At 37.2% G+C, this 17177-nt stretch overlaps 2 protein-coding genes across 2 annotated transcripts; both read left to right on the top strand.

Moving 5' to 3' along the window:
- Positions 1-1940: 1940 nt before the first annotated feature.
- LOC108666181 (RNA polymerase II-associated protein 3) lies at positions 1941-9192 on the top strand. The gene is made up of 11 exons (XM_018153006.2): positions 1941-1990; positions 3891-4060; positions 4462-4611; positions 4914-5084; positions 5568-5695; positions 5897-6029; positions 6501-6650; positions 6919-6990; positions 7291-7788; positions 8027-8228; positions 8946-9192. The coding sequence occupies exons 2-11, from the start codon at positions 3908-3910 to the stop codon at positions 9035-9037; spliced, it is 1749 nt and encodes a 582-aa protein (XP_018008495.1). The 5' UTR covers positions 1941-1990; positions 3891-3907; the 3' UTR covers positions 9038-9192.
- Positions 9193-10753: 1561 nt separating this feature from the next.
- LOC108666179 lies at positions 10754-17150 on the top strand. The gene is made up of 4 exons (XM_018153001.2): positions 10754-11234; positions 11735-11912; positions 12906-13013; positions 15143-17150. Exons 1-4 carry the CDS (start codon positions 11171-11173, stop codon positions 15873-15875), a joined length of 1083 nt encoding a protein of 360 aa, XP_018008490.1. The 5' UTR covers positions 10754-11170; the 3' UTR covers positions 15876-17150.
- Positions 17151-17177: the final 27 nt, after the last annotated feature.

Here is a 17177-nt window from a genome sequence, read left to right as displayed (position 1 = left end):
CCACCATGCTCTCAGGCCCAACGGTCATCCTTGTGGCTGTCCTGTGGCTTTCAGTCCACCCAACGTGGACACCTTGAAAAGAAGAAGAAGAAGAAGAACTTCTGACATAGACAGGCTAACTAGCTACTGCAGAAGCTCTCAGGACTTCCCTCAGTCCCTGTAGTGCAAATTAAGTGCATGAGCACCATCCTGGATCTACCTGTAAACAAAACTGGAAGTCCAGCTAATAGAACCTTCAAGAATCAATAATCATTGACACTTAATGCTGAAACTTTCTGCTGAGTCCAGGTGTAACGAGTGGTCATCTTCTGGCTAGCCTACTTCTTCACATTTAAGCCGGCTGCAACAACGAAGCTCTCAGTCCCTACGAACATTAAACATATGGTCATCCTTGCGGTTGTCCACCCTGACGGCCTGACCCAGCGTGGACACTGAAAAGAAGAAGAACTGAAAGGATCCTCTAATCCATTTGATTCCGTTGTAACAAAAATTTTACTAATTTTACCAATTTCCAATTACTATTACCAATTTTACTCATTACAAATTACAATGGCCTTTTCCCAATTTCTTCAGTGACAAATGAAAAAACGTCCTATTTTTGCCTGCAAGTTTTAAAAATTACCTGTGAAATGATTGTATTTACCTGCAAGCTGCAGTTAAAACTTAAAGGAAGCTTCTGTATCATATTCAAAATTGGTTTATATATATAGAAAAGTTAGAGTTGCATGTTATAATAGTTGAAGGCTTAGAGCCATGAATTCCATATAGCAGTCATCGAGTCATGAACATGAAGAGCCATTGAATGATTTATGAGCCACAAAGCACAAACTGATTTGCTAATGCCTGTCAGCCTGTGCAGGCTGTGCATATGTTACAGTGATTGTTACCCCAAATTTACAATTTTACCAGAGAAACAACAACAAAAAAAAGATTTGCCTGTACTTTAGACTTAGAGGCAAATGAATATATGATAATGCAGTAAGGGTGTGAGTCAGAGTGTCAGACATCATGAGACATGACCGCAAGTTTACAACTAAACTATGAAATCTCCAATGTCTAACGTAACAATAATCATATTTGTTGTATTTAGGTTGACTCATTGATGCCGGTTATCATAGTGGCAAAGCAGAGAGTTTTTTAGACTCTCCCTCAAGTTCATTTTTGAGTCCTACAAGTAGACCAGTAAAGTATACTGGATAGTGGATACCAGCATTATCATACTTAAGAAATTGGTTCAAATCTTGAGTAAATGAGGAAATTAAACATGAACTGATTCTAAAAAAGCTCTGGTTTGCCACTATGCTGGTTATGCTGGACATTTTGGCAGGAGTCTGGTACTAACCATCATAGTGACAAAGCAGAGAGTTTTTTAGACTCTCCCTCAAGTTCATTTTTGAGACCTATAAGTAGACCAGTTACCAGTAAAGTATCATGGATACCAGCATTATCATACTTAACAATTTGGTTTAAATCTTGAGTTCTTGAGGAAATTAAATATGAACTNCACATACTACTACAGCTGTCTCTTATACACATCTAGATGTGTATAAGAGACAGGATTGCATGCAATCAAATCTGCATTCATTTGAGCTGGTTGGGAGTTGGATGCTAGCATATCTTCCAAATCAGTTTCAGGTATGATTTTCAGAAATAATGAAAACAATTAAGGAGTAAATTAATTATAACCATAAAAGAAAATAATTTGGTGTGCTCTGAATCAACTGGTCAAACTCTGAACAACTAATACATCAGGTGCTCTTAATCAACTCGTATATAAGCGACTTTTGCATTCGAGTATATCGGCAAGATCTAATGGAACTTTTTTCAGAATCAAGAGTACATCTTTTCCGGCTGCAACGTTGTGAGTCCTCCTCAAGATATCCTTTGCTCACCGGAGAGTGACGCGTCTCTACTGGTGACCTCGGAAACGTTCATGCGGGGCGCAAAGCTTATGCAGCCTTCCCAAGATCTCCCTTGCTCATCGGTGACTGTGAGTGATGAGTCTCTACTGGTGTCAGTAGCGACCTTGTAACTTCTACCGAGCACAACGTGTTGTACTCTTCTTTCAGTAGATTCCTCTTGCTTATCCGTGAGTGGCGCGCACAATTAACAATATTGGGATTTTCTCTGTGTTGCCTGAGGTAACGTTCATGCCGAGGCCGATTTCTGACGACCTGCAAACCTGTTTCTAGTTGCCACTTGCCTGGAAAGTTTTTTGAATGCTTTTTTTTAAGTGAACCTCCAATCTTAGATTTCCACTCTGCCGACACATCTCTAGTTTTTCCTTTATATTAAACTTTGTCTTAGTTCCACGCATTCGTTGATGGCTGAAATAGTGACGTCATACCTTTGCGCACCAAACTATTGCCAAAACACTAGGTTTGGACTGTCTGGCGGAAAATGTTGAGATCCAAAGAGAAACAGTGCATGCCACCCAGTGAGATCATCGAAAAATGTGTCAAAGTTGATAGTTGACCTTGCTCTACCAAATGGTGATAAACTGTTTGTGTAGAAAGAATATTATGGTTTGAGACTTTTAAATATGTCTGTGAATATATTAGGAATCCTTTAAGTATACCGTACTTGTATTTGCTGATTTCAAGTTGTAAATAAATTAATAGATGATTAAGTTGAGAAATGGATTTAGACACATAAAAACTAATTCCGACACAACTTGCTTGTTTCAAAAACTAATTCTGACACAACTTGCTTGCTTCCGACACATGCAGCTTGTTCCAAGCTGCGTGCAAAAATTGAAATTTTCTTAATTAAAAGCTTAATAGCTGTTAATTAAAAGCCTAATTAAGTAGTGTTCAATATTCAATAGTGTTCTAATTCAAAGCCATGTTGTATTCGAATACAGCTCACACAACGATCGGAATTCGAACACAAGGTTGTTGGAATTACGTATTAGTAGAGTTTGAAGCACGGCCCTAATTCGTCTCACAACGTGCTGAATTTAGTCACACACAGCGTCGGAATATAGGGATTTGGTAGGTTTGTATTCTAAAGGCTTTTAAATAAATATGGCAACACTTTGTGGCGTTTCATCGTTGCTGGCGCGTAGTGCAGTCACGTAAAGCAAACAGAACTCGAGTAACGCATACGGTTATTTTTTTATATTTTTTAATTTCTCGATGCATCCTTAATGTGTGGGAATATAACACGTTTACCCTAGGCTGTCAGAAATCGGCCTCAGAAATTGGCATGAACGTTATGTCAGGCAAGACAGTGAAGGTCCCAAGATTGTTAATTGTTCGCGTCACTCACAGAGAAGGAAATACTATTAACACTTGCCGTTCAAAGTATGTTCAATTTTACTGTACTTTTGCTGTATTGCCTAACATCCAGGATACCAGGTTCTTGGTCTGCCTAACATCCGGGCTACCAGGATGCCTCGGTAAACTGGTGCTCACCAAGTCACTGTAGCAGGGGAGACAATCGAGAGTCCTTGCAGGTTAGGTTTAACATAATGGTTTCAAATTAAATATTAAAAAAATGTATTGCACCTTTTCTTTACGTGAGCTGTCAAATCAAGGATAAACTCATAGGCAATTGGAGAAACTTCTTTTAAAATTGTGAGCATAAAGGTCCTTTCTTGGGTGATTTCCATAAATCATTCTATTTCTGGGCAAAAATACGTATGTCATTTTCTATTTATACTATATCAATTATTCAAAGTTCTTACTGCTATAGAAACTGGAGGAGTTTACTGCTTACTTCCATGGCAACTCCTGCTTAATTTTTAAATTTTGGCCTTGAATTGGAAACAGCAGTTTAGATCAATTTGACCAAGATTTTGATAAAATTACTTCTCTTCAAACATTACGTATTTGTTTCAAACTTGAAACAAATCTATCTCAACTAACTGTTACCATTTGACTGTCTAGGGAAAATTATAATTAAAATGGATGCCAGTAAATTGAAGGAATTTAGAGATGGAGCTCGTGCCATTGAAGATTACATAATAAGCTTGAACAGGTGGGAGAAAAATATTAAAGAAGAAGACAAAAAGTTGATGGAAATATGTGCACAACAGAGGAACCATGACCTCTCTGAGGTATGTTGAATTTATAATAATAATAAAAGTTACAATGAAATAGAGTATTTAAATGCTATTAAATTGCAAATGTTAAAGATGATATGCTCTTTCTAGGCAAAGGATTTATGTGCATAAGAATTGAGTTGCTCATTGAAGCTGATAAACTGCCAGATAGACCTAAAATGCAACTGGTTTCTTTAAACAGCATTTCAAACAATAATATACACGATGAATGAAAATTTGAAGCTTATAACTTTTTTCAATGATTCATACATGAATTCTGATTCTTAACTGATGAATAGAACTAGTGATAAGAATTATATAAACTGTATGGTCATGCAATAATTTCTGAACGAATTTAAAAAGAGAAATTATTTTATTAAGAAGCTCACAAATCAATAATCGTTTATCCCTGACAGGAATTTCCTATTCGCTCTAAAGCTCGAGAGCTGCTTATGTCAGAAGGTAAAAGAGAGGAGGTGGAAAAGAAAGATCCAATGAAATCTGTCATTGGTGGCAAGTCAAAGATCAATGCATATGATTATGCAGCTTGGGACAAGTATGATGCTGTGAGTTATCCATCATTTGGGATTTAATTTATTTCAGATTAGAGTGTCATTCATTGCTTGATCATGTGAATTAGTTACTTAATCGTAAAAACGATAGGTGTATGGTTGCAAGCTTGTTCATTACTTGTGATTACTATGCATCATGAAAAGCCTAATGCTTGGCTAATTGCAAGCTCATACAACTTGAATGATGTTTCTTTAGATGTTGTAACTAATATATTGCAGAAATATTAATTCTCAATATTTTTAACAATTTACTTCAATTTATTTCCCTTTGTTGCTAACCACTTTAAATTTCCCAGGATGCTGCAGCAGAAGAAGTGGACAAATTTACTCCTAATCAAAATATAAAGTCATTGTCCTCAGACTCTACACCTTCAAGCAACCTTAAGCAAACAAGGCAGATATCTTCAACGGAACCTCCAGCTTCTACTGATGAAGCCAAGATTAAAGCATTAAAACTTAAGGATGAGGTAAATTCCCTTTCATTCAACTAAGACAGATTAAAATTGACATGGGCATAAATGACTATTTATTTCTTGGTTGGTTAAACTGATGCAAACAAGGCAAATATATTCAACTGAACCTCCAGCTTCTGCTGATTATGCAAAATTTATTATTCCTCTGATTAACTTAGATTGATGTATATTGAAATGACTAGGTAAATAGCTATATGTACCAGTAATTGTTCTATATTATGTACCTATATCTTCCCTAGTTGATTATTTTATGAAGTGGTTCAGATCTGGGAGCTCCAAATTGCTCAATCAAATTCAAATCTGATACATTTATAGGACATTCATTGTCAACCTAAAAATAGTTTTTTATATTGTATTTTCATCTGCACTGTTGAAGATTGTGTTTCAAATACCAAATGAAGTTTAAAAACTTTTCCCAAAGCACCTAAAGTGGCAGAAACCTATAATTTATATAAACTCCTTTTTTTTCTTTACCAGGGTAATGAACTTTTTTCTGCTGGCAAATATGCTGACGCCATCAAGGTTTACTCTACCGGCCTCAGTCTGGATTCCAGTAACCACATCCTCTATGCCAATAGAGCCATGGCTTATATAAAGCTTGAGGAGTGAGTCTGGAATTTAATATATCCTTCAGATGATACACTTCTAAGGTGATCTAGAATGGAACTTGATATATTGGATCATGCTTTTTCATGCTCAGCATAAAAATTGGTGAATAAATTCTGTTGATCAAGATTAATTGTTTGTTTACTAATTCAGCATGTATTCCTATTGTTTCTTGCACTGTAGCAGTTTTCTTTTAATAGTGGCAGAGCAGCTGAGCGCGACTGCAACGTATGCATCTCATTGTGTCCAGACTACCTAAAGGCTTACCTAAGGCGTGGTGTGGCCAGACTGCTCCAAGATAAACTCCAACTAGCATTGGAAGACTACAATAAGGTGATATAATTCTCATATATTTATTACATTCTTCAATCTGAAGATTTAATATATGAATGAAAATTTGTATTTTAATCTAGAGATGATGTTTAATATTAGGAAACGAGACAAAATGGATTTGATTTCTGTGAGTAGAATAAGTCAATTTTTTCAGAGATATGAAATCTGCACCATATATGTATTGGACAATCAGCATATGTTCCAAATTAAGTCTGTGTTTTAAGTTCAGAAGTTACCTGGTTCCAGTTAATTATTTTCAACGTAACAAACTCTAATTTAGATTAGAAAAGCAAATAAAATCAAAATTAGTCAATTTCATCTTTGTGAGTACGTATTGAATAGATTATGAAAATAGACTTGTGTAATTTTTAGGTAAATACCTACCAAATAACATTAGCAATAAGAAATTAGTTTTTGTAATAATTTCTACTCAGCGTCCTAATCCGGAGAGTAATTAATATTTCTGTGCAGGTGCTGACAGTTGAGCCATTTAATAAGGACGCCAAGTTTCATGTGAGCCAAATTGAACAGAAACTGGCCTCAGTCAAGCAGACATCCAAGCCGCCAAGTTCTCATGAAAATAAGTCAAGTTTTGAAATCCTTGCTGCAAACCGATCTCAGGTGGTGCACATAGCAAGTTGCGAGTACCTTGTGTAAACTAGGGTGAAAATCATTGCTCGCCTGCTGGTCACAATTTATTTCCTTTCTGAAGTCTTTTATATTTAGCATCCCGTTTTCTTTGTTTACATTGTTGTCACGAACTTCAGTGCTGTGAGCTCTAACAGTTCTTCCATTCCTGCATGTAATCTGAAAACTACCTATACTTTATGCGTATTGATTATTTATTAAAATAATATGTGTTATACGAACGTGCGATTTTCTTTTCTAGAAGCCGCTAACAAAAGTAGACATCATTGAATTGAACAAAGAATCTCAAGTTCCGCCGTTCACTCGAGCAATGGTAAGTTCAGTTCACATGATTATCAATGATAATATTGATGGAAATTTATTGTTATAATTTATTGTCATCCCCATATTTGTCATTTATTGACGTAACTTGAATTATCTTCTATATTGACAAAGAAATAAGCTTATTGGAAAACCTGCAAATCTATTTTCCATTGTGATTTTTCGTAAAAGCGTTTAATTTTCATATCCAAGGAAATCATAATTTGTTTACATGATTCCTATTTGTAAATCATCCTTGAAGTCAAAATACTTATAATTTTCTTTACGTAATGTTTGATTTATCTGTGTGCAGATTTCTCCCTCAACTCGAGCTCAAGATACTGCTGCATTAACCAGTCATCAGAGGGTCGATCCCGCGGCTACCTCCAGCAATGAAAATATTTCCACTTCCGAAGTGATCCGTGTAGAAACTCACCCTAATTCGCCTATTGCTAATATACCAACATCTCCGACAACTGAAGCGAAAGCAGTAAATTTCAGTGAGAAACAATTTATTGAACCTGATTCATGTTCACGAATATGTAAGTCTGAGCACGACGCGCAATGCGAACCAATGACGAAGTCTTCCCAGCTAAAATGTGTGGAGTCTGAGCCATTAGCTGAATCATTCAGTAAGTTTACACAGGAATCAGCATCGCCTCAAATATTCGTTGCAACGTCGGACTCGTTACAGAAATCCGAGGAATCCAAACTTCCTCTACCATCGGTGCCTCGCACGTCGCACCAGTTCATGACTGTTTGGGCTAGACTTGTTTCTGCGTCCCCTGACTTAGCTCTTCAGTGGCTTCAGGTTAGTTGGATTGTATCAAAGTATTACCATAAGTTTTTTGTTCAAAGTTGAGTTATAATTTGGGACATCACAATGTCAATACATTTTTATGATCTAGAGTTTGAGCTCGCCAAGTTTCGATTACAATTTTAATTGAAATTTTAGTCATATGTTCATTGCCTTTCTTTTGTAGCATTACTTAGTTCGCTAGTTTTTACGCCATATCTTAATTAAAATAGTTTGTATGTCATTTCCCTAGCAGAGTATGAAGGCGTCCCTATTACGGAAGTTTGAGCTGGAGACTGAATGCATAGGCAGTTTAGTGCAGCAATTGCTGCGATTGCGCAAGGCCGTGCAAGAATCGTCTGATGCTTCGTACGTCGATACGTTCGTAATCGCCCTCACGGAGTCGAGAGGCTTCGACTTACAAGTGCTATTCTTGGAGGAAACTCGCAAAAATGGTTAGCAGTGCTTATCTACTTGCATATAATTTTCATTCAGCTTATGCGTGACTTGGCAAAGCATTAGAACATGATCCTTTTAATGTGTTTCGTTAAATTCTAATATGAAATTTTTATAAGCTAAAAGTAAGTTTCAAGTGCGTAACAGCGGAAAATTGTACGAATTTTTCGTGGATATTGGTTCAGTTTTACATATGTATGTCTAATTAAATTGCGCCCCCTTTTTGCAACACTTCTCTTTAACTTCACTTCTTGTTTGTTTGTGTGCCACAAATCTTATAATCAAAATTTAACACACTTCTACTTATCCTATCGATCTGAAATTTTGCACACTTGTGTAAAGTTGGAGACAATGCATGAATCAATTAACAAAATGAATAGTAATTTTAATAAGTAAAAAAAATTTTTTCAATATTAAAAAATTGAAAAAATAATTTTGTCAGCTACAAATCTTATAATTGATATTTGTCACACTTTTACCTGTCCAATTGATCTGAAATTTTACATACTTGTGTGAAGTCGGAGGCAATGCATGAATCAATTGACAGAATAAATAATTTCGAAAAGAATTTTATATGTTAAAAAAAATTTTAAAATTAATTTTTTAATATTTGAAAATGAAATTAGAAATTTATGGTTCATATGTAACATTAGAGACACTATTCTTTAGAAGTGTTGTCTTTAAAAAGTAATATTTAAACGTATATTATTTTGCAGACTTTCTTGAGCTTCTCGAGTTGATGGAAGCATCACAACGGAGTCTGCCTGCCAAGCTCGTGGCGCTGAAACAAGCTATCATATCGCCATAAATATGCTTCCTGTCCTGATTTGTGACGTCTGGGAAACTATGTTGTTCTCTGCTGAGTTTTTTTTTTTCGAAATGCAACAGATTTCCTTTGCTGACAACTCAAGTTTTTGGCCGTCATGTTGTAAATTAAAAACTTTATTAAAATTCTCATTCATTGCTCTCATTTTATTTCATTTTTGGAACGCTATGAGCTATATCTTCTTGAGTTTTTAAACATTGTGTATTCATTAATAATTATAATAGCAGTCATTATCTTGCACGATATAGGGGATAGATTGCCTATCGCAGTTATGCTGAACGACATGTAATACTGTAAGTGTAAGCTGTTCGCCAGATAGACGTCAAATTAATTTCTCGATTCTGTAGGTGTAGAATCACTTGAACTGATATTTTCAATTTGACTGCGTCCCATCGTAAGTGCACCACGTAGGTTTCTGCTCGTGATTTGCTGCCAGTGTAACTGAGCGTCACTTGTCTGTAACAGCGAGACGTCTAGCATGAAGCGTTATATGCGCTTCATTTTCATTACGGATCACAGAACCTTTCGATTTACCTTCAGCGTTAGGAACATTTTATATTATACCTAATTACCGATTTCCGTCCAGTGTTCAGACACACACACTAATTTGTTACGCCTTAAAATGCTGCTTCCTATCTAGTATTCCAGAGTATGCTCATTTTAAGTAATTACGCTGCGTTGACTGGTTAGCCCTGGAGTTCTCGATGGACGAATGCACATCAGGTATTCCTGCACTTACCTTGCTTAGGTATCTCCATTATAAAATTATCATTCAATTGGTACGAGTACATAGTAGATGATTCATTATGTTCGTCCACAGTAGATTTGTTGCACATCTGCGCCAAAAACGCACATTTTTGTACAACGAATTCGCTGTCACTGGAATTTGATTTCACCTGCCGCAGGGAGTGAGGTATTATCTCACTTGGGGAAGATGGACGCTCCCCCGAACCCTATTGTCCGAAAAGTATTTTTTTCCGTACACAGATCAGTTAATGCCCAAATTAATTCTCATGCTATGATTACACTTGCTCCGGTACCGTACCGTTACTCCAATTTACGTGGAAGAAATGGTAAGGTCTCTTCGACTTAATGTTTTAGAATTCTGGCAGGAAATGTGGATTAGAAATGTTCATGAAACGGGGAAGGGTCTCTTCCTCACTAAAGTGAGGGACAGAGTTGGTTTTTGGCCATGGGCAGCCAACGGGAATCGAAATGTTGAAACTGCCCTTGCCAGCTGGTTGCGCCTGGGGGCATGCGGGAGTCAATTCGCACCTTGCGCGCTTTAACTTGTTGGACAGTCCTGGTTGTTCATGCGGGACTGACGCTGAAACAATAGAACATCTGCTTATTCACTGTCCGCTTCATGGGGTTGCCCGGAACAACCTGGCTTGCTCACTTGCTGCACTCAATGTAAATCTCTCGCTCAAAAATTTGCTGGGGGGAGGCCCCTTCTCCCCAGAAACTCAGAGTGCAATTGTAGAGGCTGTTTCCACCTACCTTCTCTGTGCCAACAAACTGAAATCAATATAGCTTCCTTGAGCAATGTATTTCATGTTGTTTGCTTAGTATTGGTAGTATTAGTATTATTAAGTATACATTGTTAATGTACTAACATTCTGTGGAACTAATAATAATAATCTGTTAATACTTATTTACTCCCCTCGCACCTTTGCGAGTGTAATCTAGAATGCAACCGAAGGTGCTCTACGCAGCCCAACTTTTGTAGGCTAGGCTAGAGAGGCTAGGTAGTGCTCTGATTGAAAACAACTGTGAAGCGCCACTTGAAAGATCACTTGGGCAACTACAACTCAAAACTCTGTCATGGGGCCACATTGGACTGGTCTTCAGAGGCTCCCGCAAATCTGAAACGAAAACGAATGCTATGATTACGATCTTTCGCCTGCTGTATTCAGTATTCTCACTGACATATCTTGAAAAAAATGGCACTAGTAAATTGAGTTCTTTATTGCAGAAAATTGAATTTTGTTACTATACAGTGTAGCATATCTCACGATTCTCTACTTTCTGATTTGTCTTCTAAACCTTCCTGTTGGCTGAAAATTCTTGTTAAAAAGTCTTCCCTGCTGGCTGTTAAAATAGAGCGGAGCCAGAATGGGATCAACACAGCCACTAAAACCGCCCGTGGATCCGGAATTGGACGTGAAAGTGAAAAAAGGCGAGTAAATGCTGTCTTAATGTCTAACTATAAGTTTAATTTGTGGTAGTCAATAAACTTTAATGTCTTGTGAATCATCATTATTGTATTCGGGACTGCTCGAAATATGTAATAATGCTACTATAATTTTCCAGCTATGTTAAAATCAAGTCGAAAAACTCTCTGTCTTCGTCCTGCTGTCATGTAACCTTTTCTTGAGAAAGAGATATCATTTACTTTGCTTTTCACATTGAAATTGTTTTTAGTAGCTTTTCCTTTATGATGTTCCAGGCAAGTTTGAATTTTCTGTTTGTCAACCTACTCATGAATCATGATATCAAATTCGAAATAAGATTTATTTCGTTTTTCTATGTCCATTCGAAAAGCTCAAGTTCTTCTTGGATCATAGTTTTCAGAAATCCTTCAACATTCCTAACAGTTTTGCTATCACCTCCTGTTTCTGACGACAATTATTCATGATAAATATTTAATTCCGGCTCTAATGTCGCTTCCTGTATTAGGGGTAGAGCGTATCAGCGAAAACCTGCACATCTCAGCGAACGAGCCGTCGCTGGCGCTGTACCGCCTACAAGAACATGTGCGACGAGCAGCGCCCCCTACCGTCGCACGGCGCCACCACGTCACGCAGCTGCACTCGCAGCTACAGGGCACCTGCTATGATGTCGAGTATGCGCTCAGGTTAGTTCATGGCGCGTAGTCTGTACATACACTTCCTTTTAAAATTTAACTTAATTCTTTGCCACTTCAACTTAATTATATAACACTTCACTGTAATTTCATACCACTTCACTATAATTTTAAACCACTTCACCTTAATTTCTTACTAATTCACCCTAATTCTATACCGCTTCACCTCAACTCTATACCACTTTACCCTAATTCTATACTGCTTCACCTCAATTCTATACCACTTAACCCTAATTCTATACCGCTTCACCTCAATTCTATACCACTAAACCCTAATTCTATACAGCTTCACCTTAATTCTGTACCACTTCACCTTAATTCTATACCACTTCACTTTAATTCCATACTACTCTACCTTAATTCCATACCACTTCACCTCAATTCTATAACACTTTACCCTAATTCTATACCGCTTCACCTTAATTCTGTACCACTTCATCTTAATTCTATACCGCTTCACCTTAATTCTGTACCACTTCATCTTAATTCTATACCACTTCACTTTAATTCTATACCGCTTCACCTTAATTCTGTACCATCACATTGTTTATTTAGCTGCTATTACATTATTCGATTGCTGGTAGACTAATCTTCATTCTTTATAGGTTAACGCCTATGGAAAGAGTTTAATGAAGTTCATTGATGTTTGCATAGAAGAATACTCAATTCTATTATTTTATGAACTGTTTTGTTCTAGTATCGTGCTCATGTGATTTTCCTAGAATTTTAGACGCAATCATGATCAATAAAAGTTATCAGTAATATCGCACTATTTTGGACAAGATTCTATATTATCTTGCTCTACCTGTCCAAATTTGCAATATATCATTGTTTCAGATATGTGATCTCAATGGCTTTGTAGTCTTTTATTAATTTCTCTTTGTCTTTTTTATTAATTTTTTTCGTCTCCAGTTCCAGGTTATTTCATTTCCGTTGAATGTTGAAATATTTTTCGTCATATGGCTAATATTGTACATTTTTCAGTGCCGTGCAAGGCATGCAAGAGGCCAAGCCCATCCTGACGTCTATGCAGGAGCTGCTCAAAGAAGCCGTCTTCCATCGCCAGCTTCTAAAATACGAGCAAAAAAGACGGTCAGTATATTGTCGTGTTTTATTTTAATAGAACTCGTACCTTAGTGGGCATCAGAATGGAGGTCAGCATGCAACCTATCGTTGTAATTTAATAATACTCGTGCCTTCGTGGGCACCCGAATGGAGGGCGGTCAGTATGCAACCTATCGTTGTATTCTAATAAAACTCGTGCCTTCGTGGGCACCAGAATGGAGGGCGGTCAGTATGCAACCTATCGTTGTATTCTAATAAAACTCGTGCCTTCGTGGGCACCAGAATAGAGAACGGTCAGTATGCAACCTATCGTTGTATTCTAATAAAACTCGTGCCTTCCTGTGCACCAGTATGGAGGAGGTCAGTATGCAACCTATCGTTGTATTCTAATATAACTCGTGCCATCGTGCAACAAAGTTTCTCTCTGTTTCCAAAGTTGCCTTCGGTTGCAACTTCGTGCAACAGAATGAAGAACGGTTACTATGAACATCTGTTGTTGTATACTCGAATGTAGACTCTTGCTTTGTAAGTATCATTATCGGAGGATGATCAACACGTGCTTCTGATTTCTTATTAATCAATCTCGCCGGTGCATATGTCTCAGAATACATAACGGTCAGTATGTGCATATATCTCTTATCGTATTGTTAAAGAATTCAGTGTTGCTTCAATAGCAGAATTAAGGATAGTCAGTGTGCACGTGTCATTGTATGGCTGAGGAAAGCTTCTTGAATAGCAGAAAATTTAAGTTCATTTTTTTTTTCACACGATAGGTAGTAAACACGGCAGGGTTTCATAGAATGTTGAGGCCACTCAACAGTTAAATATCTTTGTTTGCGTTATGTATCTTGCCACGACTTCAGTAGTATCTTGCCACGATTTCAGTATGGACTTCACTTATATACTTCATACTTGAAGTATTCATCTTTTTTTGTTCTTCTTATGCAACACCCGACCTTCATAAAAAATATCATCAATGATTGGGAACTTTTTATCCTAAGAAATTTTAAATTTGGTTCCCAGCAAGTTGAATTAAAACAAGAAAAATATATATATATGTGCCGGAATTATGATGAAAATTGGAGTGGTATTTCTCCCTTAATTAATGAGGTCTTTTTCTGATCTTTTCTGCTCCGCGAGTTGAAATTGAAAATAAAGCGACGAAGATATTATTTACTTTCTAGTTGATATTTTTACACTTTCATTTTTTCTTTTGATAAGCCAATTCTTCATTACATTTGTTTAGTTTAATCTCTCATTAAAGCCTAAAAATCCCTACTTACAGAGCACAATTACATTGATCCAATTTAAACTGAATTTCACTAAAACTCGTAATCATGAGTTTGAGTACGAACTGTACGCCTAGAATCATCCAGAAATACTACCCAGTTATTAATTATATGGGTTAAATCTTAAAAATTTAAGTGTCGCTTTCAGAAGTTAATCATCAATGTTTGCATGAGTGTGAGATCTTCCATGAGAGTGCCATGCATAATTTTTCTGAAGCTTCAATCGTGTGTCTTCTCCTGGAGTATAATCCATCCGTTTGTCCAGTCACGTTGGACTATATCTGACTGCAGTTATTTTTTGTGTCTGTTAGAAATTATCCTCTTTTTATTTCAGTTGTAATTGAGTTCGAGTTTAGAGTCCACGTCCTTGCAGTTCAGTGGAAGCGTGAGTACTCAGCCTCTTATTGTGTTCTCCTGTTGCTTCTATTTTCTTATCGGTGTTTCTATTTCGTTTTTTTTATAAAATTATTGCGATCGTCTTTTCTCTGCTTTTTTTATTAAAAACTTCGACAGTATATCAAAATACCACTCAAGATTATTTTATATTTTTATTTTCTTCACAATTAAGAATTCAACGTGAGCTGATAACCGTCGCCTTTGATTTTTTCTGTAACATCGTTTCTGGCATACGTGTGTGATTTGAATCTCCTCTTTCCTCGGGGTTTCTCTTTTGATTTTATACGTTTGAGATATTATTTTTGAAGTGTGATATAACAGGTGCTTTTTCGTGCACAATTTATTAGCTTGTATGGCTTGTTTTTTGACCACAGTACGCAACAAATAAAAGTTTTCTTCATTAAAAAAATTGTTCGCTCATGTGTAGCTCGTGAGATGATCTCTAGTCTGGTGTTATTTTACTCTGTTCAGACGGAAACAAAGCCCGAGCATGTACAAGAGGCTTTCTTCGCACCTTCCTTCCCTGGAGTTGCCTGACTTTCCTGACTTGCCTGACGCTTTACGGGAAACTGCAAACCGCGTCGAAACTGCCATTCACAACGCTAGGTCTAACCATGAAACTGCTTCTCGACACTCGCTGAACGCCGCTTCAATTGCCGCTACCTCGGTCGTTAACAAACCTTCTATTCCATCCAAGCCGCCTGGACCTGCAAACGCAAAAAATAGTGACAACTCGCGCGATGGCGCTGCATGCGCTCAAAATAGTGACAATTCACGCGATGGCGCTGCATGCTCCAAAAATAGTGACGACAACTCACGCGATGGCGCCGCATGCTCCAAAAATAGTGACGACAACTCACGTGATGGCGCTGCATGCTCCAAAAATAGTGACGACAACTCACGCGATGTCGCTGCATGCTCCAAAAATAGTGATAACTCACGTGATGGCGCTGCATGCACCTGGACTCAACTGAAGAGCTCGGGGGTACAAGATATTGCAGAAAACGATCACGATCAGATGAAGGATAAGGTTGATGTTGTCGTATTGAGTTGTAATGAAAATATTAAAGATGAAACATATGATCAAAGTACGCCTTGCCATTCCTCCCGAAACAAGGCAAAGGAAGTTGAGGACTCGGTAGTAAAAGCTTCGCAGGTTACTGAAGTTATTGATCCCGACGACGAATATGATTGTCTCATGTAGGCTGTTACATTCAAGCGAATACATTCATTTCGCGAATTTCCAGTATTGGTCGTTCACTCATCGCCATATTCACATTAATAACAATAATTAAGAGCTTGAAACCTGTCCATCCATATCATGTTATTGAGACCTGCATTTCAATTTATTAATTTTAGACGGAATAGGTCAATTGACGATTCTGTTTGAAAGAAATTGTTTGATTAGCTTTTTAAATAATGTACGTGTTTCGCTACCATCCGTTAAAACCACGAATGAAGAGTCGAACTGAACATCCTTCACTTTCATGTAAACTTTAGTTCTGTTCTCTGGTGGTTGATTCTCCTATCCTCCGTTTGGAATTTTATCGCTTCCTTTGTTCGGCAAATTTTCCCAGCTACCTGCTCGTCCCTTCCTTCTTTCTCTACCATCGTCTCCACGCCTTCTGTTTTGGTCTCGGTCTGTTCCTAAATGCTAGCCCCAGTACCTTCAATTATTCGATATTCGTACATGTACATTCGCTCCTATGCATAACGCCTCAAAGCTTCTTACCTGATGTAAAATATGCTTTGAAAAGTTAACAGACAATACAGTTCTCAAAGAAACTTTGCCATCGATCACATTAGCATTGAATTAACTTTATACAGTAGTATTTTCTTCCTCTAAAATAATTTTTTTATATGTACATTGCAGGGCCTATTAACTTACTATTAAATATCACTACAGCTATCTCCGTTTTTTGTTCAATTTAAGCATTTTCTAAGTTTCTTTGTCTTCAGTCGAAACATGTAGTCAAAAAAGTTGACGACTATTACAGGTTCACGAGTACGAATACTTCCTATCATTTAGTCTCGATCTTAGGTGTGATATTTCAAACTAGTCTCTGGTGTCTGTCACGAAAAATACCACGTGTCGCACAAAAATAATATTTCGACCACTTGTTATCATAATCTGCGCACGTGTCGCACAAAAATAATATTTCGACCACTTGTTATCATAATCTGCGCCCAATGGTCGTTTTCCCGCCTTCATGATACTGAGGTAGTAAAAATCATGATTGTGTGTTGTACCAAAGCTCTTGTTCTATGTGTCTATATACCAGCAGATCGTTATTCCCACGTATGATTAAATGCTATTAATGAATGTGATTAATTTGTGCTTCTAATTTTTAATATATTTTTTATTTCACTTCACGTTTGTCAGTCATTCTTTGTAAATGTCCACGATTATGTATGCAATTAGTACATTCTTGCTCGCAGGTTGTATACGATTAGTGTCAGAAGTAGAAATTCGAACGCAGACGTTCCTGTTTTCCCGCCAATTCTC

The sequence above is a fragment of the Hyalella azteca genome, unplaced genomic scaffold (genome assembly GCF_000764305.2).
Source record: "Hyalella azteca isolate HAZT.00-mixed unplaced genomic scaffold, Hazt_2.0.2 contig16805, whole genome shotgun sequence".
Classification (NCBI taxonomy): domain Eukaryota; kingdom Metazoa; phylum Arthropoda; class Malacostraca; order Amphipoda; family Hyalellidae; genus Hyalella; species Hyalella azteca.
This window is presented reverse-complemented; position numbering and strand designations above follow the sequence as displayed.